The sequence below is a fragment of the Ammodytes marinus genome (genome assembly GCF_949987685.1).
Source record: "Ammodytes marinus genome assembly, chromosome: 18".
Lineage (NCBI taxonomy): Eukaryota > Metazoa > Chordata > Actinopteri > Uranoscopiformes > Ammodytidae > Ammodytes > Ammodytes marinus.
Genome location: NC_137222.1, coordinates 14,676,513 through 14,703,270, shown reverse-complemented (window position 1 = coordinate 14,703,270; position 26,758 = coordinate 14,676,513). Strand labels below are relative to the sequence as shown.

The window sequence follows — 26,758 nt, the reverse complement described above, 5'->3', positions numbered from 1 at the left end:
TGGCTGAATTAGAGAGAAAAAATTGCACTGTGACTCAATTGCACAAAATATGAATGTTGATCTCTCCTCATTTGAATTGTAAATGATAACATTACAAAATCCTCACACATTTCATTTGTGATGTGAACTCGTAGCAGCGAGACAATGCAGTCAGGAACAACAACAGAGAACAGCAGTGTGGTTGTTGATGCTCAGTGACCTTTTCCCTCTTAACAAATGTTAAGTTGAATTAACCAGGATCCCACGGCTGAGGTGCTTTGTTTGCGGGGTGATAAAGGTTAAGCTGCGAACCGTCGCCAAACTCCTCAGCAATGATCATATGATTATCAGAAGCACAGCTGGTCTTCCACAGGCTGCACCACAGGTGTGCTACAGGGCTGATGGGTAATGCTTGCTTTCACACTGCAGGCAGAAAGCTAACTGTCAAGAGCTACAGTCCAAATAAACATCATTATAATGCAGCCTTAGGTCAGAGCTTCACATGCGATGGAGATGCCGCTTGAATTAAATATGTGTGACTCAACAGCGCCCTGCAAAACAAACTCCTTCCTGTGAACCCCATGGAGGTTAGAATATACATTGTACGCTTCTACTTGCATACAATAAATGGCCTTATTTCAAGTTATTGATTTGAGTAGAGCCTTCAAAATTACAACATTTACAGCAACAATAGTTTGCTTTGTTGCATTGTTGTTCTTTGCTACCACGTATTAACAAAAGCAGTTTTAACACAATAATTAAGTGTATTTGTTGAGTCACCTTGCCATGATAAGTCAATGGTTCAATTATTTATTTGATGACCCTTGAGCCATTATGCCCTCTATTACGGAAGAGGATTAGGGCCACACATGTAAAAAAAAATTAAATTCTGACTTTATTCTCAGAATTCTGAGAAAAAAGTCAGAATTCTGACATTAATCTCAGAATTCTGACTTTAATCTCAGAATTCTGACTTTATTCTCAGAATTCTGAGAAAAAAGTCAGAATTCTGACATTAATCTCAGAATTCTGACTTTAATCTCAGAATTCTGAGAAAAAAAGTCAGAATTCTGACATTAATCTCAGAATTCTGACTTTAATCTCAGAATTCTGAGAAAAAAGTCAGAATTCTGACATTAATCTCAGAATTCTGACTTTAATCTCAGAATTCTGACTTTATTCTCAGAATTCTGAGAAAAAAAGTCAGAATTCTGACTTTAATCTCAGAATTCTGATTTTTTTCTCAGAATTCTGAGATTAAAGTCAGAATTCTGACTTTAATCTCAGAATTCTGAGAAAAAAGTCAGAATTCTGACTTTAAAGTCAGAACTACGGGTACCTCTAAGGACAATCCTCTGTGGGAGAGACACTTTGCTTTATGCAGTAGGAGGAAACCACACGCAGAGTAGCCAGTAGCCTTAGCCTACTTGTGCTAAAATGGCTTCACTTAGCGACTTCTTGCGGGTTCGAGGGGTTCCAGAAGAAGCCATTTCGTTAATGGAAGACCAAAAGGTGAGTGAAACTGTAATATGTGTTGTTTTGGTGCCTGGAGTTGCACATGTTTGCTAATATGGTCGGACGAGTCAACGAATACATCGCGCCAAAAAAATTTAACATATCGCCCAACCCTTTTAGCTAGAATAACTGCAAACGTACAGTGTGCATATCTTATAATGGGTCCATGGTAAATAAGGTGACGGTGTGCAGGTGAGCAGACTACAGGTTAGCAGGCTACAGGTTAGCAGGTTGGGCAGGCTAAGAGAACAATGTCTGCAGACTCTTGCTAAAATAGTAAATAACCAGTCGGGGTAGTAGACGGCTGTTCTTATCTGCTAAGTTCTTCTTTGTGTAGGCAAGTAACTTCAATATTGCATTTGCATTGACTAACACAACAATGGCACGGTCACGTTCATGTATGATTAATGGACTATCCCCAGCATCCCCTTAGCTTCAGATGCTAGTACCGTCCACCAAGCAACCCGGACATTAACTTATAAGAAAACACAATCAGTCGCCGTATAGCCTACATATGTGGTGCTTCTGTACTGTTCTCACTTGCAAACACATTAAAGCTCTTGGAGAAAGGCTATCGATCTGTAGCGTTTGCGATCAAGCGGTCAGTGCCGCTCATGTAACTATTTACTGTGAGCCGCTGCTGATTTCTTCTTTATGCAGTCTACTATAGCCACTCAGTCACTCACATTTCTCAACCACTACTGCCATCTATGGGCGGAAAATGGTATTGCACGAGTTATTTGAGGAGATCGCAGGTGACCTACTCAATTAGAACAATTGTGACATAAATCCAATATAATTGGAACAAACTATACATAAAAAATACTGTAATTGTGTTAATCTAAATACTTACAAAGGCATTTCCCTCCTAAAAGTCAATGAGTATGTCAATGTTGTTTGATCCAAAAACAGAACAGTGTTTGGATACTAGGTTAAAGTTGTCTTTAAAATGATTTAGCCATTTAGCTCCATTCACCCCCATGTGATCGGGTCTGGCAGGTCAACCATGAGTTTCCTAATGGCTATTACTATGACAGTGTCTAGACTGAATTCAAATAAATAATATCAGGTTTGATTGCAGTATTGAGATACTCATAAGTGAGTGTGTGTATAGTCTTAAATTGAGAGGTCTATCACTCCCTAGCTTTTTAATGTTTTTCTAGCCAGAAGAGGGTGATCCAGTTATTGAAGAGCTATACAGAGTCAAGAAAATAAAAATTATAATTGTTGTTCCATTATTGTACTGACCTCTGCATTCAAAGCTTTTCTGCACATATAGATCACTATTTTCCCACTGACTTAACAGGCTTTACCATGACATTATATTTGCAATGTGCACTTTGGAGAAAATAATTGTCTTTTTTTTTCTTTCTCCTCATGTGTAGATTGACAGCCAAGTCATATCACTGATGGATGATGCAACTCTGGCAAATTACATTCCCTCCTACGGAGACCGCATTGCCCTCTTCAATTTTTGCAAAAGTAAAAAGTCCTTCCCACAGCGTAAACATGGGCTTCTAGAAACACTTCGTGAAAAAATGAAAGTCAAGAAGGAAAGCACCAATGAAGACACAACACATGCAGATAAAAGAACAACTTGGACAACTCGGACAAAGAAACTCAAAACAACTCGAAATGTAGAGATAGGATGGATTCACAGTGACAGAAACAAAGCCAAACAGGTGAGGGTAAAGCAGGGAGGTGGCACCAGAAAAGTTCAACTGGAAAATGATGCTGGATTAGAAGAAATCCTTCAAGCGGGAAAGAAACTTTACTTTCCTGATGGAATATCTCCTAAAGGATCTGAATCAGATTTTGAGTTTGAAGTGTGGGACTTTAAACAGAACCGTCTTACTAATGACACTTGCCTGTCCATTGGCACTATGTATGAAACAGTGAGGCTGACAATGTTACGCTTTTACATTGCAACAAAGCCAAAAGAACTTGAAGATGATGCGCGTGAGACATCAGAAGTGCTCCTTGTCTCAGCTCACAGTGGTTTTGAAAACCATTCAGCAGAAGTACAAGTGGAAGATGTCATTGGTGATTTTGATGGAGTCCATTCTGCTTTGGAAATGTCTGTTGTTTCTGAAATAACCTTTGGTCCCATTTATGGTGTTGAAGACGACACAGAGGACACGTTGATCTTTGAGGGTTTGACTATGCCTGCCAGTCCAACTCATCCAGAGGAAGTAATAACAATCGCCATACATCATGCTAACACTTTACATGACATGATAACAGCTTTCTCTGATGCAGAGATTTTGAACAAAACACTGAAAGTGACGCGCATTCTTCCAGACAACACAGAAGAAGCAGGCAGTGGATCTGGGGTACTGCGAGATGTTCTCAGCTGCTTCTGGCATGAATTCTACGATCGATGCTCACTCGGTGCAACAGTTAAAGTGCCCTTCATTCGCCATGATTTTCCTGCTGAAACATGGAAGGCAGTTGGCAGAATCCTTGTGAAAGGCTACCAAGACTGCCAATATTTGCCAAACAAACTTGCACTCCCCTTCCTTGAACAGGTGCTTTTCAACAATGTGTACAGTGATCTTAAAGAACATTTCCTGCAGTTTGTGAGCAACCAGGAAAGAGAGGTTTTGATGGAAGCGATGACTGATTTTTCCGCAGTTGACTCTGATGATCTTGTGGAAGTTCTCAGCAGCTATGGCTGTAGAACAAAGATCACTGCAGATACTCTTCTTTTGATACTTTATGAAATAGCGCACAAAGAACTTATCCAAAAGCCTATGTTCGTTATTGACTGCTGGAGGGAGATCACCCGTCATCATCATCTCTCCCTCAGTCCAGAGGCACTGACAAAGTTGTTCTCTGACCTTCAACCAACTACCAAAAAGGTCTGTAAAATGCTCAAATTTGGTACTGATTTGACTACGACACAGAAGGAAGTGGGAAATCATCTGAAGAAATTCATCAGAGAGCTAGATGAAAGCAGACTTCAGAAATTTCTGCGATTCTGCACCGGATCTGATCTCGTACTAACAGACAGCATCCATGTGGAGTTTGTAGAAATGACAGAGTTCACAAGAAGACCAATTGGGCGCACATGTGGTAACCTTCTGCACATGGCTGACACCTATGAGAACTTCCCAGATTTCCGTTCAGAATTTAATGCAGTTCTGGAAAGCAATGTCTGGGTAATGGACATTGTTTAGATTCCCACAACCAGAACAACAACCATTCACTGTTAAAGACATGTTCACGTTTCTAAGGACAGAATGGCAAGTAAGAATAAACATTTAGGACCTGCATTAAGCACACAGTATGGCCCTTAATAGTTTGAGAGAACTAACTCCAGCTGTGCAAAAGAAAGCCCAGCTTCAGCTACAAAAGCTCTAATAACTCTGATTAGTTTCTAGATAATATCTGGTTTCATGTATTATGGCGTTGGATTCACATACTTCAACTAACTGGCATACTGTCGATCAGCAGTGCCCACCTGATCCAAGTTCTCCAGCTGCACAACACAAACTTTCTGGTTGGACGCAAATATATTTTGCAGCAGCAGCAAGAACTGTGGCAAGCTTCATCACTGCTGTGTGCAGGCAGTTATAGATTATAATGATAATGTATTTTTGCTACTTTTGTTATTTTTTTTGTTAGTAGCACAATGGTGAACCAACCAGGTTAAACATTTCTGTTAACCACCATTGCTTAAAAGAGAAGCCAGCCCTGCACCTGTCTATTGACAGAAACCTAATGTTGGACAAAAGCAAGCTCTTTGTTTGAGTTGGACAAATTAATTCGGACATTGTCACAAGCTAACAAAATATTCTGGTCGTTGTTTAAGACTGCATTTTTATTGACAAGTAATCTGTACAATAACCCATGACTTTGCATCAGTCACACTTGCAAACTGTCCTTCTATATGTATGCCATTACTGGGTTTATTTGTATTAAGGTCTTTAAAGTTTGGATATGTGATGACTGCCACAATATCACTTCCTAGTTAGTGAAAGCAAGTGTTTTATATACAGTAAATCCTGAAGCTATACTGATGTGTTCTCATATTGCCTTGATAAGTCTTGTTCATCTACCAAAATGATGATGCATCTTACAGTATCTTGTGACACCACGAATCTCAGTTGAATCTTAGAATAGTTATTCTGCAGCCATTCGTCGTGATCTCATGTTGACCGACTAAAAAATTATTTAAGCTATTTTTATTTTAGACACTATGATTGTTGTTGCACAGGCACTACACAATGCAGTCTGATAATTGTGTGTTCTTACATTACACACTTGTTAACCATTTTGATAATAGCAATACCAAAGTGCTATAATTGTTCATTCTTACTTGTTCTACAGTGTCATGTTCTCAGGTGTTTAGTTACATAGTACAAGAGAGTCCTTGTTGCTTAAAGTTTATGGAGGAAATGTTTGGTATTTTGTGATCCTACAGATCGTAGTTGAATAGCCAATTTTACCTGAAGTGTTTGATATTTCATATTAAGTCACCGATGTGGAAGATATGTTGTGATAAAGAAAATAGCTAGGGCTACACATCTAACTTTTTCTTTTATTTACCATAAAAATGTAATCGCATGCTTCATATTCTGAATGGATTATGTAGAATGTTTCCTTCAGTAACTGCATTTAGCTCATGAGCTCTGTTTTAGCTGAGATATCCAGTAAAGCCACTTGTGAAAATGTTAAATGCTCCTTTCAACATCCCAATGTTAGTTTAAAAAGTGTTCTTTATTGACCAGCCTATGTTGTCATGAGATTTTACCATGTTTCTATTGGTAATACTTAAAACATGTTTTATTTTTTAATATGAAGTCGTAATTTTAATAAAATGTTACCACAATGTTACCACAAAAATTTTCACCACATTTGTATTCAGGGTCTTCGGTTGAATGTTGATCTAATGTTGATCAAGCTCCCTATCCATATGGGTAAAAATTGATGGGTAAAAATAAGGTTTAAAATACAGCTGTTTGAGAATGTTACAAAGCATTTTATTGATAATCATAGTGGATACAAATTTAAGAAAAATGTTAGTCAGCTAGCATGAAAAACAGTAGTGAAAGAAGTGTGTGAACAATTTAAACAAGTGAAATGCACAATGCATTAAATGAAACCAGAATAGGGCTCTGAAATTACCAATATCAAATGACTCATTTAAAAGGTACAGTGAATCATTTCGCCAGTAGCAGGTTACAACTAGCCACCATTAAACAGCTTGAAAAGTACGTGGAAAGAACAGATCTTATTAAATATCAAACCTGTAATGGTTCTACTGAATGTCTATTAATAAATGCACCATTGTAATTTTGACCACTTTTAGCAAAGTTTGGGCAGCAACAAAAACGTATTCTTGAAATGTGTGAAAGAAAAATACAACATGGACATGAAGAGTGTCAAACATTTATGAGGAATACATGGAATATCAAGCCCTGCAATTAATAACATATTCAATTGTTTGGTTGGGACAAGGTAAGTATACAAAGTTCAGGCCACCTCAACTATCTTCACCATAGGTTACATTGTACAGATTACTGTTAAATCAAAAATACAGTGTTAAAAGGACTGCCAGCATTGTGCCAATGTTCTACTTAGTTCAGATCTTAGTAGAAAAAATGTCCGAATGAATTAGTCCAACTGCATTAGGTTTCTGTCCATAGACAGGTGCAGGGCTGGCTTCTCTTTTGGGAAATGGTGGTTAATGCACATATTTAACCTGGTTGGTTCACCATTGTGCTACTAATACAAATTACTAAAGTAGCAAAAATACATTATTATAATCTACAACTGCCTGCACACAGCAGTGATGAAGCTTGCCACAGTTCTTGCTGCTGCTGAAACCTAAGCCTTTAACTTTCTTAGCAGCATTAATAGGCCTTCAAATGACATGAACAAAAAATCTTTGTGTCCAACCAGAAAGTTTGTGTTGTGCAGCTGAAGAACTTGGATCTGATGGAGACAGATTTGGCACTGCTAATAGACAGTATGCAAGTTATGTCAGTGCCTCTGGACTGAGGGAGAGATGATGATGATGATGGGTGATCTCCCTCCAGCAGTCAATAACGAACACCGGCTTTTGGATACGTTCTTTCTGCGCTAATTCATTAAGTATGTAGGAAGAGTCTCAGCTTTGATTCTCTTTCTACAGCCTTAGCTGCTGAGAACTTGCCTTCACTCAAAATGCATCAATCTGGAACAGTTGTCTAACTTAACATTCTTGAGTTAGCTGCAGCACAGCAATACTTGTCCATATAGTGGATTTCATTGCTCAAATATTTCCCTGTAGTTCCTCTCTTAACATGATGTATAGATCAGCTGCAGCTAGTGGATCTGCTGGAGCATCCCATCCTTTCTCTTCCATTAGTAGACAACATAGTTCAAAAACAGTTTGATCGCAAGGAAACTGGCCTTTGGGAGTACACTCTTCCAAACACAAAGTAACCTCCTCCATGGCAATCGGTTTGAGTCTATCCTCAGCACTGTGTAACTCTGGGAACGAGTACATCACCACTGGCCGACCCGAACCCACGTCATTACTTGATCTTGGTCTGATTTTGTGTGAATTCCATGTACGGACAACTTCATCCAGTTCATCCTGCAAAGAAAGAAGCACAGTAAATACCCACTACAAACCTGTGAAATAGGAGGTGTTGGACTACTGCTGCCTCTTTAAATTGAGGCCTAGGTTGCTGCGTTTTCATTGCATGCCCCCATCAGCTAAGTAAATATTTAAGATATACTGTATACCACTCATTTTTGTAAACATCAACAATAATCAATGTAAAACTTAAAGCACGGAATGACCAGTTAAAGGAATTTATAATCTCAAGTTATTGTAATGCATTATAAAACCATTTTAATATATTACAACTATGAAATGAAGAATACACTATTATCCTTGCAAAAACCATGTCAGTGAGTGACCAGCAATGAATTATGAGGTATTATGATACTCGGCCTTATAAGTAATTGAAAAATGCTTTATAATGTGGTGTTATGATCACTATTATAAAGCATTGAATATGTGTGAGTGCTTATAAATGTAATTATACAGTGATATATGCAGGTTATAACTCATAAGTATGTTAATAATGCTTTTCATACTACTTTTATTACCGATTAATTTCATAAGGCAAGGAAAGATATTACCTGAACAAGATTAAGGAAACAGAATTGGATAAGGTTTTTGTCCAAAAAGTCTCCTGTGAAGTGCCCATCATCCTGGAAAGTTTTAAAAAGGTTCATCCAAAACTGCGCACTCTGTTTGCGGAGGGTACCCCACCATGCCTCAATGCGCTGGTTTGCTGTGCTTCTTCCGTAAAGGAAGCTTCTCTCCCCTGCAAAACTGTCAGGGTGGTTTCTCCGCAAAAACATCTGCATCTCTTCGACACAGCCATTTTCCGTGCCCCTGTCTGCACGCAGCCTCTCTGGACATCCTCCTATGCTTGAAACTGTCTTGATGAAGTAACTTGCAACCACTTTAGGATCATTATTTGTGGTATAGGCCTCCATCCATAACACATATCGGCTAAAACCGTCTATACAGCCATGGATGCAAATGCCATAGGGCTTTAACTTATCATAGCCGTCCATGTGCCAAAGTGCATTTGGCCCTCTGCAGCTGTATTGTCGTCTTCTCAAGCGTCGTGCTCGCCTTAATTCGACACCTTGTGGATCAACCAACTTGATAATGCGTCTTATGGTATCTTGGGAAACGACAAATCCCCGTTGAACTGCGCGAAGATGTAGCCAACGGTACCCCTGCATCTGTCCATTGGTCAAAATCTCATTTTGGACAAAAGCCAGCACTTGGTCCAAGTCAGTCTGGTTCTTCCTTCTGAACAGACCAAGTCTTTTACAAATTCTTTTTAAAGTTCTGATACTAAGTACTATATGATTGCTATGTGCTAAAATCGCAAGTATTTCCTTGTTACTGAAAGAAAGTCTGAAGTAGAGTTTAATTAGCTCATCCAATTCTGGCATTGCAGGCAGTGTTGGGAGCAGTTAAACTGCTGTAATTCTTCGAATCATGTTGCGAGGAGCCTTTTGCAAAAATAGAAGGTGGAAATGTGTTCTGCAGTCTTCAGTCTGCCAGGAGTGCATCATCCATTAGTTCGATGATGTTGTCAAACTGCACGAGGAGAAAAAAAAAAAAAAAAGACAATTATTTTCTCCAAAGTGCACATTGCAAATATAATGTCATGGTAAAGCCTGTTAAGTCAGTGGGAAAATAGTGATCTATATGTGCAGAAAAGCTTTGAATGCAGAGGTCAGTACAATAATGGAACAACAATTGTAATTTTTATTTTTTTGACTCTGTATAGCTCTTCAATAACTGGATCACCCTCTTCTGGCTAGAAAAACATTAAAAAGCTAGGGAGTGATAGACCTCTCAATTTAAGACTATACACACACTCACTTATGAGTATCTCAATACTGCAATCAAACCTGATATTATTTATTTGAATTCAGTCTAGACACTGTCATAGTAATAGCCATTAGGAAACTCATGGTTGACCTGTCAGACCCGATCACATGGGGGTGAATGGAGCTAAATGGCTAAATCATTTTAAAGACAACTTTAACCTAGTATCCAAACACTGTTCTGTTTTTGGATCAAACAACATTGACATACTCATTGACTTTTAGGAGGGACATGCCTTTGTAATTATTTAGATTAACACAATTACAGTATTTTTTATGTATAGTTTGTTCCAATTATATTGGATTTATGTCACAATTGTTCTAATTGAGTAGGTCACCTGCGATCTCCTCAAATAACTCGTGCTATACCATTTTCCACCCATAGATGGCAGTAGTGGTTGAGAAATGTGAGTGACTGAGTGGCTATAGTAGACTGCATAAAGAAGAAATCAGCAGCGGCTCACTGTAAATAGTTACATGAGCGGCACTGACCGCTTGATCGCAAACGCTACAGATCGATAGCCTTTCTCCAAGAGCTTTAATGTGTTTGCAAGTGAGAACAGTACAGAAGCACCACATATGTAGGCTATACGGCGACTGATTGTGTTTTCTTATAAGTTAATGTCCGGGTTGCTTGGCTGACGGGAATAGCATCTGAAGCTAAGGGAAGGCAGGTGGGGATGGTCAGTAAATAGGCTACATGAACGTGACCGTGCCATTGTTGTTTTATTCTGTATGCAAATGTATTAGCCTATTATTATTACTTGACTACACAAAGAAAAAAATAGCCAATTAGATTGCACCAGTGCAAACGCTACAGATCGTTAATGCCATATGTTCGCAGGTGGGAAATGCAAGAGTAAAATAAATGCATCATGACCCTCAGACAGCAAAGCAGGATAATATTCCTGTCGTGGCGAGGTTAATATGATTATGAATCCCTGCGGTAAACACATGCCCGAGAGGGGGAATATCATGGACAACAGTCAGCCGTACGAACTGCGTCTAGTCGCCTGACTGGTTATTTACTATTTACTATTAGCAAGAGTCTCCAGGCATTGTTTTCTTAGCCAGCTGCTCAACCTGCTAACCGGTAGCCTGCTCAACCTGCACATGCTATCTTATATTCATTCACTCGTCCGACCATATTAGCTAACACATACAACTCCAGGCACCAAAACAACACATATTACAGTTTCACTCACCTTTTGGTCTTCCATTGACGAAATGGCTTCTTCTGGAACCCCTCGAACCCGCTAAGTGAAGCCATTTTAGCACAAGTAGGCTAAGGCTACTGGCTACTCTGCGTGTGGTTTCCTCCTACTGCATAAAGCAAAGTGTCTCTCCCACGGAGGATTGTCCTTAGAGGTACCCGTAGTTCTGACTTTAAAGTCAGAATTCTGACTTTTTTCTCAGAATTCTGAGATTAAAGTCAGAATTCTGAGATTAATGTCAGAATTCTGACTTTAATCTCAGAATTCTGAGATTAAAGTCAGAATTCTGACTTTTTTTCTCAGAATTCTGAGAATAAAGTCAGAATTCTGAGATTAATGTCAGAATTCTGACTTTTTTCTCAGAATTCTGAGAATAAAGTCAGAACTTAATTTTTTTTTACATGTGCGGCCCTAATCCTCTTCCGTACTCTATGGGGTTACCAGGTTGCTAATTTAAATCAAAGACTAGAGTATCATAATTGCCATAGTGCAAATTAAACTCTGTTAGTGTTAACTGATTGCATGTGCTTATTTTAATCAATTTTTAAATGTAATATATAAAAAACATGAAAACTACTTAATGTTACCTACAAACAATGTTTTGTGTATGAATCGTAGTCTGTTCGTTGCTACCAATTCGACAGACATTTCACATGCACACGTCCAACACAGAAGCACGCAGTGACAGAGGCATGTCACAGCTGAAACTCACAACTATAATCACCACATTTATGACCTACTGTATCTACTGTATGTGTGTCTGTGTATTGAATACTTTGGGGAAATGAAAGCCCCAAAGTAGTTTTTACCCTGCAGAAAAACTAACTAACAGTTGTCCATCATCATTAGTATTGAGTGAAAAATAATGACTTTAGTGTAACTATTGAGTCCCACTAACCTTTATCTCCGGGGCAAATGTGTCGCCTCTGCAGTTTCCTACCCACTAATGCACCGAACACAGATGTGATGTTTCTGTGACTGACTTCATACGCAATATACAAATAGATATGGGAAACACGCCTCTAAATATGATGCACTCACACTCAACAATAACTATAAAAGTAAATTCCCATTGCTTTGACAATGTGTCCACAAAAACGGATTATTATTATTATAAACTCCCTAAATAAAAGGTACATTTCATGGCTACCTATCTGTTTCTTTGTGGATTTTTCCTTTTTTTATTTACTTTAATCTGTTGCAGCTAAGACTTTCTCCTCTTAAACGCCTTAACAGGATCAACTGCATAACCCAATTTCCAATGAAAAGGCAGCTTATACACATTAGAGGAAACTGTTCTAGGAGAGACATATAAGTGTAGGAATGTCTTGTGTTAATTGTAGGTGCAAATGTATTACATTAGGCCCCTCACTTGACTTGCATGCTTTAACGTCTTTGACTTTGACTGGAATACTGTTCATCCAGCTAATGGGACCTCTAGCAACAGCAGATTTACAGCAACGCTAACTGGTCAGTCCTTACCTCCTGTTGCCCGTAGTAACAGGGACCCTCCAGCCTTTGATCTGACTGAGCTCGGGGTCTGCCACCTCGATGCGCAGGGGCAGGCGGGGCATCCATACGCTCATCTCTAGCTGGGCATTCAGGAAACCGTAAGTGAAGTTGAGCATCACCCTGGTACTGCCTCTCATCTGCTTCCCAGTTACATAGACAAAATCGCATCGTTCCGACACCTGACAAGACAAAACATGGGAGAAGAAAAAAGGTGAGAGGAAAGGTGAATGTGCGGCCCACAGGCAATGTCCTATGTTTGATTCTGGAAGCAAAACTTAAACAGTCAGATGCCATTCATTTCGTTATATCAGTTCATCTCTAAAAAAGGTCTTGATATTAGGGAAAAAAAACATGCTTTTACGAAAGTTTAGAATTACTTTAGAATAACTGAACTAGAATTGGGAATGGACTAAAATCTAGTGTCTGGGATTCAACTGTTTTGAAGGATGCATTAGCGGGCGTTTTTCCATGAAAGCCACATGGGAAATGATTCAAATGAAAAAGTAAGTTTCGGTAAAAAAAATTGCCACCGACACACACATTGAATTCACACACTGAAGAGGCTTCAATACAAATATAGGCTTAACACACAGATTTGTATTCACACACTGAAACGGCACTCACACACAGAAGCGGCACTTTCACACACACACACACACACACACACATCACCCACATTTTTTTTTACACACTTCTTCCATAGTTTGAATTTTACATACTTCCTCTGCACTACTTCCAAAGTCTGGCCAGGGGAATTGCTCAATGTTTCTGTTTATGTCATGTAAATTCAAGAATGTGTGGCCTCTATGAAACTCTCATGGAATATGAATTAGCTTCTGCCTTACGACTGCTCCTGTAGCGCTGTACTGTGGCTGGGAGCGTTTTTTTTTTTTTTTTTTTTTCAGTACCCCACCACCAGTGAGAGCAATGAGGTGAGACACAGCAGTTGGTGTATTTTATTTAAGATTGGAGGCCCTATCTCCACTGCCGCCTCACTTATCTTAACCAACCAGTGGCTCCACAGAGGTAATTGGAGGGCACTAGACTGGAGAATAGAGTGGAGCACTGGAAAGAGGGAGGTGAAAAGGGGGGGTGGGGGAGCCGGAAAGAAGTGAGGATGAAGAAAGAGGGCGCAATGACTTCCAAAGGAGAGTCAACTCAAACTCCTGTGGAATTGCTGTGGGAGGTCAGACTGTGAAGACCCTTTCCTATCATATATACCGACTGATCCGCAACAAAATCTCTCAAATGCAACCTAGCATGTCCGTTTCAGGGAACATTCCAACAAAAATAGTATTGTTTTAGCACTTCCTCCTTTACACTCTGTTGGCTAACCTCCTGTCTACACCACTGTTCTGTATAGATTGAGAATGTTGCCTCTTATTTTCCCTCTACTGTTGCTTCTTAAAGTACTGTTACTGGTTGTTCATATGTTTATGTCTTGTACAACATATTGTTAGTTTTGCATATAAATGTGCAACAATTTTATAAAGTGATCATATGTCAATTGTCAATAGCAACGTGCCACCAAATCTATAATTTATTAAGCATGTTTTATCCATGTGCAACCAATTTATCCTGCGTTAGCGTGTAGCTAAACCGAGAAGTTGGTGTACGGAATGTGAATCCACCCCAAATATAAAGCTTCAAACCTTGTGGCAGTTAAGAGTGTATAATAGTTGTGGTTACAAGCTTTTATTTTCTGCGTCCGGTGGCATTGCTCTAAGACGGGTCAGTGACCGCAGGAAGCCAAACGGTCTAGTCTGAGACACAATACTAACTGGATTAAGTTTCTCTTCTGATACAGAAAAAAATCATTACCAACAGAGTGTCCTTCTCTTTTGGATCATTCGCACTCCTCTTAAGCTTACGCGATCACAACACACCGCCTCACACTCGCAAAGCCTGTGGCTGCCTGTGTCGTCTACTGGCAAATAGAATAAAATACCCTTTTTTCTTCTTTCTTCTGGTATTTCTCTTCTCTGTCCAACTGTCTCTCTCTCTCTCTCTCTCTCTCTCTCTCTCTCTCTCTCTCTCTCTCTCTCTCTCTCTCTCTCTGCTCCTACTGGCCCAGTAACATGGATCCATTTCAACAAGGTCAGACCGCTGTGCTTATGGACTGAGTGGTGGGATCATGAGCTCAGTCTCTAATGCCATATATGAAAGAGGCTGTTATTTTTCCCCACAATGCTTTGACACACAAACACACACACGCACGTACGCATGCACACGCACACACACACACACACACACACACACACACACACACACACACACACACACACAGGTGTGAGAGCTGGACCTGGACCTGTTGAGTGTCATGGTGACAGACAGTGACAGTAAATGCCTTGGAGTTATGCATCAGAATGAATTTTGTTTTTTCCAAGTCACCAAATTCAGTTTAATTATCGTCAACCAGCAACTTTCTTTGTATGCAAATATGGCCTGAATGATGTATTCATTTAATACAGGGAATTTATTTTAAGCACCAAACTGTAAAGCATGCATGCCTCAGTGAATACTGAGTGATCAAGCTGCCCAGTGTCACATTATGTAAGATGAACTTGTCTTGTGGCACTAATGCACTAAAGAGCCTATTGATAAGGTCTTGAACTAAATGTCTACAAAATACACTGGAGAGTTACATAGCTGGCCTAACAGGAAAAGAGTGCTTCACCACAAGCAGAAAGGGGAAAAAATGCCTTATATTTACAGTTATAAAAAATATATATATTTTAAGCCTGATCACAATCTACCAATTTACTTTATCATTTTCCATATTGTGCAGACATAAAAAATAAATAAATAAACACATTCACAAGCAAGATGGAAATGATTACAATGGGTATATCAATCCAAGAAGATTATACTGTGTGGATGTTATGGCTTACTTTGAGTATATCCTCTGCCGTGGACCTACAGCTGGTGTAGTTGGTGACGTCGGTGACAGAGCCGTCTGCCTCCACAGCCAGAGATTTCACGGGGACAGATACCGTTTCACCCGTCAGCACTGCAGTATTCAAGATATCAGTGCTCTGTGCAAATAGAAAAAAAACGGGATTAAGTGCAGGTTAGCATTCTGGGTTGGAACAGCATCATAGACTTATTCACTCATATGTACAAGGAAACTGAGGGATAAAGGGTGGTGGTGGGGGGGGGGCTTTTTGAAGGAAGGTTTAACTACAAAAGAAGAAACTTTTTTTTAAGTGAAGTTCAAAGACTGTGTCATCCGTTTAGCCGGATTGCTAGATGTCAGATGAAAGATAGGGGGGGAAGATGAATGGCTGCTCTAACTTTGTTACATTTTCCAAATAAATCCTTAACAGCAGCCAAATCAGCAGATAAAGTAGGCTACTCAAAGCAATAATATAGAGTCTTGGATATCATTTTTATTGCTAGGTTCCCTTAATGCTGAAGGAGGTGTATCATACCTTAGAGAGGATAAATAACCTGATCTCACAGACGTCTAGTGATTTACGAAGCATATAGGTGAAAAAAAAGCATAATGTCTCCAAATCATCATTCGAGTCATCTCCTAGCCTACTGCTTTGTTATAACGATGAAAGTATACATGCAGTACATTTTTTCACAAACTCACACACCTGGATGAAAATAAATCCTCTAGTGAATTGTATTATCCATAACCGAGCACTGCTCAAAAACACCTAAACCTGATTATATTTCTAATCTTCCAACCCACTTCGGTACTGCATGTCTCTGTCTGTCAATGCTTAGCATCAGCTTAGCGCGCCGCGTATACACCCCACAAGTTGTCACCAAGCCCGACGTAGCTCCATTTTTACACTTACCACTCCTCCGTCAACATGGATTTACAACTACTTTACAGTTCATAAGTTCTCTTGATAAACGCCTTTTTAATCTATGCAAGGTAGTGGCTGTAAGGAGCTCTGGGTGATCAGTGTTTATTTCCCCCCCTCCCGTCCTGATGTGGAGTAAAGCGTTGGGCGACGCTTGGCAGATGTTGACCGGCAGCCTCGCATTCTGAACTCACTGTTGGCTCGACAGCTGCTGACCGCAATTTGAAAAAGTACATGATCCAGTTCAGACTGCAACACTGACTCAAACGTAAGCCACTGGATCAGGGGGAAGGCACAAAATCAGAAAAGTAATATCAACGCTCTCTCTGTGGCGCTGGCAGTGCCACTCTGAGAGAGCTCGACATCCAATGTTTCAGCAAGCTCTGCAGTATAATCTGCCTCGCGGTGATCAAGTTCAGCTCATGTAGTCGCTGGGTTCAGTTCTAAATCAGCATCTTTTCTATAAAACAGTGTTATATTTACAAATCCTTTAAAGGGTTATATGTAAGGGAGATGAACGCTTCATTATAATAGGATAAACGCACTAACACTATGCAGAAAAGGTCGGAAAATCAAACGCACCGTCTTCTCAGCTGATTGCAATGTACATTTTTCTGGTGTGGTTGTTGCACTGATTTCCTTTTCTATAAATATAAAGCCACACCAACTTTACTTAAAAACTAAAGAGACACAGCCTACTTTCTATTTAGTGCATTGTAAGGTGATTTTGTTTTCCTCATGTCAGTCTTGTGAATAAAATTAAACATCCGTCTCCTTTATGTTTGTTTGATTCATGCTGACTGTTGTACCATGAAACAGCCTGCTGGGTCTACTGCCATAGACAGACTTGTAAAAGTTTCTGATACAAATACACATAACAGCAGGAGATCAGTCTAAGCATCAAAGATGATATTAACATATCATAGTTAACACAGCCGCCACAGTGTAATGTGACAGTCGTTTCACAAACAGGAGGAGGTGACTTAAAGGTCATCTGCTGTGCAGAGCTACAGTTATTTAACATCGAGGAAAACTACATTTCTAAAGATGAACTGATAACAAAAGAGACTAATTGACATGTTACTGTTTTCTTTCTTAAACGCAGAATTAAAAATTTACAGGATTTTTACCATCTGCGGAATTAGATTAGATTATATTAGATTATTATATATTTTTTCATATAAATATTGTAGCCCAAGTGGCCTAAATTGTGCCGGTGGGCAAGTTGTGCCACCCCTTGTTTATAGAAAACCATAGAAGAAATTGGAAATGTGACCACATATTTAAGAAGAGCCATCCATTAAACTCATCCTGTAAAGAAGGGAAAAACATGGAATAAGATATAAGCACATTTAAGATAAAAAAACAGTTTTTTGCCTTTCAAAGTAAAATGTCCATGATCAAGGTGTTTTGATTGCTGTGTCTGAACAATTATAGACACGTTTGAAAACATTTGACACATGTTTTAGTGCTTTAGTATGCTACACTTTGTGTCTATATAGTTAGCACGATGTCAGCCCTAAACTGCTGCAGCATGCTTATTATCCAAAATTCTGGGTATGGGATGATTTGTGCCAGAGGGCTTATGTGAGTTATAAGTAAGTAACTAAGTAAAATGTATTTATAAAAGTACATTTATAACAGTTTGCACTGTCCAAAGTGCTTTACATAGTGCATTTAGTAGGTAAAAAATTAAGGTAAAATAACAATAACCAAAATAAAAGACATAAAGCCCAGACATCCACATATGAACAAAGATAGTAGTGCAGAGGTAAGATAGTTAATGGGGAGGAAAAGCCAGGGTGTACAGATGGGTTTTGAGCCATGATTTAAAGGCAGAAATGGAGAGGGAATCGCATATGCCAGGTGGCAGTTGGTTCTGGGCGTAGCAGCTAGTGCAAAGTACATTTCTGAGAGTTGTGCCATTGGCATGGCTGTATACGCTGGTCACCAAAAGAAAGTGAAGTCTACAGTAGCTCAGAAGAGACTGACATCTCAATTCCACTTAACGACACCACTGACAAGAGTTCAGATGGCCAGAAAGATGATGATGGTGACTTTGTCATTGTTAACTTTGCAGGCAAAACCACCTAGATCTGCTAGGCCTTGTTTAAGAAAATTGACCTTCAATCTTTGTAAAATATTTTATTTACTTTAAATAAACCTTAAATAAGTGATTGTCTAATGGATTTGTCTTGCATTACAGTTTATGAGATATATATCAATGGCACAATTTACCCCATGTTATTTTCTCCAATGGCACAACTTACACCACACCGGGGGCAAGTTGTGCCACAAGACACCTTTTTTTCCGAAAGCTATATTTCTTCAACAGTTTATTCCAGATCCAAAGTTTTTATTGCCAGGGATGCACAACACCCTGAAATATATGTATATATTTGAGTTGGAGACTTTACTGTCAAGGCCTCACTTTAAAGCCACTTTGAGTAAAAAGTTGCACAACTTAGGCCACTCTCCCCTACTAATGATATGAGGACAGTAAAAACTACTCATCACACATATTATTGTGAGGATAGACCAATAAAAAAATGTTTTAAGGAGGCCAATGATGTCTGACTATGAACACAACCAGATGGCACAACAAAGACTAGAACATCTGTGCAACAAGACCAACTGATGTAACACTTCTCTGTACAAGCAGGAGTTCATTATTGGCTATTCATTTTCCTACCGGTGATAAGACAAAGACCACATGCATATTTATGATGTCCACTCCAGATGATATGGTGTCACATTGATTGTTTGTCAAGAGAATCATCAGGAAGTGATGTTCAAAATAGGAATCCCCGGTTTGATGTTCCACCTAACCCAAAAATTACACTGTGTGTGGCCTGTTTACAATAAACCAACCAATCCATACCTTTTCATACTTTATGAGGGCTTCTCCTTTCTTAAACACCTGGTTCACCCCGCCGGGAATGTTATGTTCTTATGTCTGAAAAAACAGCAAAAAATGTACTGTAATGTTGTAAAGTATTTTATCTCACCATGACCAGAGGTGCCAGCCCCACATAGTCTCTCTGAGTTGTGTAGATCCGCATCACGCCCACATCCTTGACGTTCCCGGGCATTTCCAAACGCCAGGAGATGGCCTGACTCTCAGCCTGTTCTGAAACATCTTTTGGCACAAAGTCCAGTTGTAAAACTTCCAGAAGACCCCTGAGAAGAGAAGAAATTACAAATATAATACGGTAAGACAAGTTAGGGCAAGTCTGGGTAACCTTTACGGTACAGCAGCAGCCAGTATGACCACAGGTGGATATTACGGTATAAAGGCAAATGCTAAAACATGAGAGTAACAGTAACATTAGTAAAAAGAAAATAGACATTACACTGCAAAAAACTAAAGTTAGCAAATGTTATCTAACATTACGAAACATAAGCTTCTGTTCATACCAGACCAATTAAGGATATAGGCAGCAACAAAAACATTGAGGGTATTTCATTGAGCAAGGATGGCTTTAATGCTTATGAATCCAGTGTTTAAATTGTACGTTGAAGAATTGGTTATTTGGTCTTTCTTAAGTGACGTGGTGTTGCATTCTGATGTTTTTTGGAGACACACATTAAAAAAAAATCAAAGCTATGTTATGTTTTGGGTTGGACATGACACAAACAGCATTTGTAATAAAAGTCTAGTGTAGAGCCTGGCATGCTGTGCACGTATTGTAAAAAATGTTTTAAAAAAATAGGCCATGCTGCTCCAACAGTTTCACATTAACTATGTATTCAGACTTAGTCATGACTATATTGCATATAAAAAAGAGGAAAATAAATAATGAAACTAAATGGAATTTCAAACAAGCGTTTTAATTGGGGAGAGCACTAAAACATGAACTAGCACTTTGCCAATTTTATCACAATTATCACTAAATAAGATCAACTGTCCTGTTGTTCAATGTCACGTTATTGCACGTTAACTTGTTGTTAGCCGAAATTAAAATAGTGTAGTATTTTGGATTATTTTGTTCAGTTGAACATAATGTTCCGAAACCATAATGTTGTCCTGTTGAAATTATATTTTACTTTGTTTATATATAAAACACTGGTGTCAAGAGATAAAGGAACGGGCTGAGATGTGTCCTTTCTCATCTCCCTTGGGGGATACATTTACAGTAAATATATGTTACGAGAGACTGCCATTGAAAAATTTACAAGATCGAAATTACTCTGAAATTTGTGAAAAGCAAACTGCAGAGTTTGAACCCAAAGTGAACACAACGCACAAGATGTTTTATTTCCATCAGTAGACAGGAGAATATAGGTGAGCGTGTGGATGGAAGATTAAGTGAGCTGGCTGGCGGATGACTTGAGCCAGGTATTCTGGTCAAAGGATTGTCAGAGGAATGGCATGTGATGTTATTTGATGCTGGAGAGAGTACGTAGGCATATACCTTCTGCCAGAAGGAACAGATCAAAGGGGAAATAGAGCCGTCTCTGAATGAAGAACAGTACATGGCTGAAACTCATATTTAAAAAAGGTCATGCAATAAATAAATAGAAATGGAGGAATACGCAAACATACTTGCCCTTGGGAACGGAAAATATATATATTCATGCTCTATCAAAAGAAACTCATGGGCCGATCACTGTGAGAGAAGGGTTAGAGAGAACCAATGGAATAAAAGATGGCAGCTGTAAGGGTTATGCAATGCCATGCTTAGTCATTCATGAAAGGGCATTAGAAAAAAAGAAAAAGTACATTGTTTCTTGTTTGTGTGCATCTACAGTATAATCTGATGCTTGTGTGGTTAAAGATAAAAGGTACTGACCATATTTATTACAGAATCAAAAATAACCTTAATTAAGTATGCTGCTGTTGATGCTCCAGGCAGTACACTTGCATTTAATTTAGGACTTTTTTTTTCCTTCAGCTTTTGAATACTATTTGATGTTTGTTTTTACCGAACCAACCCAACAGTCATCACTATTACACTTGAAAAAGGGTAAGGTCACTTAGCTTTCTTAGCAATAGTTTTATTATATTCATGTTTGTATTCTACGAGGCCACCGCCAACCGCTCGCGAACATATAGCTGAGTATGAAAAATAGAAACATTGGGAAACTAGACTGGCACCGTTTTTAGACTTTGTTTATTTGTATGTATTCAAATGAATGGCATGCATTTGTACTTTTGGCAAGCAGGTTTCAATTGTTATCAGTCTTTATGATAAGCCAACTGGTGGCTGTCTGTAGCTTTAAATATACACGCTACAAACATGTGAGTGGTAACAATATTCTCATTTAACTTTTATCATGAAAGCAAATAAGCCTATTTCCTAAAATGTCATACTGGTCCTTTCACAAACTTCATTGAAGGTTATTGATCCAGTGTTGGACTTCATGTAAGTAAAGGAAAATGAGGCACCAACAAACCTTTAAGGTGCATATGTCGCTTATACCATTGTCAACTATTTGAAATAAATGTATCATAGTGGCGTTCACAAACACACTTTTTTAATGAAAATTAGACTCAATGTTTCCATTAATGATGCAATTAGTCAGAATTTGTCTAACCACCTGTGAACATACTGTAGTGGCCAGAGGGGGCTATCCCAAAGGCTGATGGGAATATTAATATTTAGTTTAAAGTCATGCTTTTTTGTAATATTGTGTCAATGTTTTGATTGTATTACTTTGTTTTCAATGTGTAGCCACCAGTACCACCATAATTGAGACAGCTGATCACGTCTGACCAGTCTTCATACATTCTCATTAGTTTATGCTGACTAAACAGCACTACAGGCAGGAGAGCAATGTATGGGATGCAGGGATGTTAAAACATTTAGGAGATCTTCATTTAAATGTCCATATATCTCTTTGTTTGAGTCCACGTCATGCCTTACAACGGTTAGCTGAGTCATTTAAATGTGATAAAACTTGAGCCGAACTACATGTGTGTTAGACGGTTATAACGCACACCTACCAGCCAATCAGAAAAAAAATATTCAGCCAGACCATGGTATAAATGCCAAATGCACAATTAGACAAAACTAGAAAAAGTGATTTGGTGAAGATATTGTATGAAATCGTGATCATGTCTAATCTGTCTCTATGTACCTTTACTACATGTATGTCTCGGGCAAATGTGCTGGAAATAATGCAAGATGACCTTGTTCAAATTGAAATGTCTTCGATATATGATCCTTGTCTTCCTATATTTCTTGAATTAACAGACACTGGGAATACAGTGAGGGTCTGTGTGAGAGCTAGACAGAGAAACACAGAAGGGGTTAAAGCCCCTATTTCCTAGAAATACATCTATTAGGGGGGACTTTAAACCCCCTCAAAGCACAGTGGTAAGTGTGTGTGTGTGTGTGTGTGTGTGTGTGTGTGTGTGTGTGTGTGTGTGTGTGTGTGTGTGTGTGTGTGTGTGTGTGTTCAGTAGAAGGGAAACAACTTGGAATATCTCTCCTTCCTAATCTCTCCATCTGAACGTGCAAGCGCTTAAGCCTGGATAACGTAGCCGTGATTATGGATGATTACAGATAAGTGGGTCGAGAGACGGTGGGTGGGGTGTGTGTGTGTGTGTGTGTGTGTGTGTGTGTGTGTGTGTGTGTGTGTGTGTGTGTGTGTGTGTGTGTGTGTGTGTGTGTGTGTGTGTGTGTGTGGCGGGAGGTTGCTGGGCAGAGGTGGCTGTTATGTAGCGTCAGGCAGATATGTTGCACTTTACTGGATTTGATTTATATATATTATATTTCTCAATTAAAATTGATTTCAGTCACAACAAAACAATTTGGGAAGTAAAACTGGTGATCCTACTGAATGGAGATTGAAACTATAGGACCCTATGACCCTCATTGTCCAACTATTTGAGTAGGTAACTTCTTTGATGCATTTCCATATGAAAACTGAACACAGCCAGGGACTTACAACGTGCTGTGGCTGTCTGCTGACTTTAGAAAATGAGTATTTCAACATCAAGTGTATGTAGAGGCAGTCGGTTCAGTCCCTGGGGATGTTTACTGTCTGTCAACTGACAAGTCTATTACATGAAAACAGATGCAGAAACACATTCTTTCAAAAGTGACGAAAAAAAACAAAAAAAACACACTCTTGCAATCTGTGCATCATTTAGTTCAAACCCAGAAAATAATTACTCTGCTCAATTTGTCCCCCACGCGCTGCTGTAACACTGGAGATATATTTTTCAGGATGGTGTGTAGCAGCAGCAGCAGGGATAATTGAAATATCTGAAAATAAAAGGTAAAAATGTTTTGTTCATTTGAGAAGAGAGTACGTTTGACACGGGCAGGTGAAAACACAATCACATTCTAAAACACTGTGCGTAAGTCCTGTGCATGCGGTGGACTGACCTCTTTGCAGTGACAGCAACCTTCCTCTGGCAGACCACAGAGACAGTGTTGGGATTCGCTCTTCTGCCAGGCTCCACTACCATGTCCCACAGCACAGTGTCACTTGGCCGCGCTGCTCTGAATGACAGGCCGGATTTGACCATTGCCCTGCAGAAAAATACATAAATAAATGAATACACATACTGTACATATAGTGCGGTCGATGAAGATGTCTTGTTGAATAATTCAGGTGTGATGTGATTTTTGTGAAGTAAAATACTCCATGTGCTGTACTATTGTTGCTTTACGTACGGGAAACTACGCAATACAGTGTGAAAATGCTTTCTGAACAGATATAACTCCAAAGGTGGAATCAGCTAGTCTGGAGAATGCTTTTTGTCGAAATAACTTGTCTAAATCAGTGGATATCTCGTGGCGATCCGCTACCTGTCTGTACTGTGTGTAGGCTGAAAGAAAATCTGGTGTTAATACAGAGCCTTGGCTGTTACAACAGATTTTTTACAAATAATATACATGTTTAAACATAGGGGAGCACCATAGATAGAAATATGCCAGTTTACAGAGCTTAGGCTCTATATTAAAAATAGATTTTCTTTAGCACAGCTGCAGTACGGACAGGTAGCGGATTGTGAGGAGATATTCACTTATTTGGAGAAAAAGTGATTTTGACAACAAGCATTCTCCAAAATCGTTGACTGCACCTTTAATTGTGACCATATGTGTCTTTTTCTAAATTTTCTACATTCTACATCTAAATTGACAAATGCTGTAAAAATCCAAAGTTTCTGTAAAAGCCCTTTGCCAAGTATTTTCTTTGTCGGTGCATATAGACATACACATTAGTTAGTTTGTTTTGTTGTTCATGTCATGCTGTAGTGTACTGAGTCATCAGCAGACTGAATATTAGCAGGGGTGTTTATCATTAGCCCCGGGGACAAACAGGAAATCAGAAAAATAAGATGTCTGATTCACACACAAAAATCTATCTCCTCAGAGGGAGCACACTTATTATAAATAATGTGAAAGTCCTTCAGGGTCTAACTATCAACCCGCACATTTAATCAGATTTCTCTTGCTGCGTCAAGTATCTTTCTGAGTCATAGGCTAAAAACTGATACAAGGCACACTAATCCACAGACATTTTTTTTTAATGCAGTGATTTAATAATCTGCACTAGCACAGACAACAAGAGGCTACAGAGTGGGAGCCCTGTGTGTGTGTGTTTCCAAAACAGGCCAATTTCCTGATTGCAGAGATTCAACCATGTCCTGGAAACGCTCCAGTGGGAATTGAGCCGATGCTTACTAAAGATCATCACTCAGCTCCTGCAGTTATAGCAGCAGGACATTCCCACTGCGAATCATTATAAAACCTCAACCTCAAATAAGGTGTCGTGTTAGATTGGCAACCTGTGAAATGCTGCTGTGTTAAAGCCAGCTAAACTATAGCCTCAGGTGTGTGAGGAAAGGCAAACATGTGGCCTATAGTCTGAATGAAACAAAAAGCAAATGCTAAGGTGAACACATTCTGTCAACTGCCTCATCTGTTGATATACAGAGAAGGACATAGACCCTTTTATAGTGTCTACAACAAAATCTGTTCCAGACATTATTATGTTCAGACACACATTTAGGATTCATTAGAAGGTGCCAGTCTTTACCTTTCTAGCAGTGGCCTTCCAACCCATACACTTTATGGTCTGATTGTGATGGATTTAATCTATATAGGGGAGAGTGGCCTAAGTTGTGCAACTTTTTACTCAAAGTGATTTTAAAGTGAGGCCTTGACAGTTATGTCTCCAACTCAAATATGTACATATATTTCAGGATGTTGTGCATCCCTGGCAATAAAAACTTTGGATCTGGAATAAACTGTTTAAGAAATATAGCTTTCGGAAAGAAAGTTGTCTTGTGGCACAACTTGCCCCCGGTGTGGTGTAAATTGTGCCACAAGAGAGAATACCATGGGGTAAATTGTGCCATTGATATATATATATCTCATAAACTGTAATGCAAGACAAATCCATAAGACAATTACTTATTTAAGGTTTATTTAAAGTAAATAAAGTAAATATTTTACAAAGATTGAAGGTCAATTTTCTTAAACAAGGCCTAGCAGATCTAGGTGGTTTTGCCTACAAAGCTCACAATGACAAAGTCACCATTATCATCTTTCTGGCCATCTGAACTCTCATCAGTGGTGTCGTTAAGTGGAATGAAGATGTCAGTCTCTTCTGAGCTACTGTGGACAATCACTTTCTTTTTGGTGACCAGCGTATACAGCCATGCCACTGGCACAACTCTCAGAAATGTACTTTGCACTAGTTGCTCCGTGCTTGTGACTGCCACCTGACAAATGTGATTCCGCCTCCATTTCTGCCTTTAAATCAAGGCTCAAAACCCATCTTTACACCCTGGTTTTTCCTCCCCATTAACTATCTTACCTCTGCACTACTATCTTTGTTTATATGTGTGGATGTATGGGCTGTTATTGTTATTTTACCTTCATTGTTTATCTACTGAATGCACTATGTACAGCACTTTGGACAGTGCAAACTGTCATAAATGTGCTTTTATGAATATATTTTTAGGGCTGACATCGTGCTAACTATATAGACACAAAGTGTAGCATACTAAAGCACTAAAACATGTGTCAAATGTTTTCAAACGTGTCTATAATTGTTCAGACACAATAATCAAAAAACCATGATCATGGAAATTTTACTTTGAAAGGCAAAAAACAGTTTTTTGAGCTTAAATGTGCTTATATCTTATTTCATGTTTCTCCCTTCTTTACAGGATGAGTCAAATGGATGGCTCTCTAAATATGTGGTCACATTTCCAATTTCTTCTATGGTTTTCTAGAAACAAGGGATGGCACACTTCCCCAACCGCACAATTTAGGCCACTCTCCCCTACTAAAAAACAAAGGCTTGGATTAGAGGTAGATTTGCCTCATTAACTTGGAG

General features: G+C 39.0%; 1 protein-coding gene across 1 annotated transcript in view; it reads right to left on the bottom strand.

Moving 5' to 3' along the window:
• The window catches only part of LOC307265549 (transmembrane protein 132D-like), a gene marked incomplete at both ends in the record, with an annotated part of 40,044 nt that overhangs the window by 5,790 nt on the left and 7,496 nt on the right, over positions 1–26,758 (bottom strand). Inside the window, 4 exons of the mRNA XM_080047306.1 lie at positions 12,606–12,814; positions 15,527–15,670; positions 19,462–19,633; positions 23,791–23,937. Of these exons, the coding sequence (XP_079903432.1) occupies positions 12,606–12,814; positions 15,527–15,670; positions 19,462–19,633; positions 23,791–23,937 (672 nt within the window). The remainder of the gene's footprint in view (positions 1–12,605; positions 12,815–15,526; positions 15,671–19,461; positions 19,634–23,790; positions 23,938–26,758) is intronic.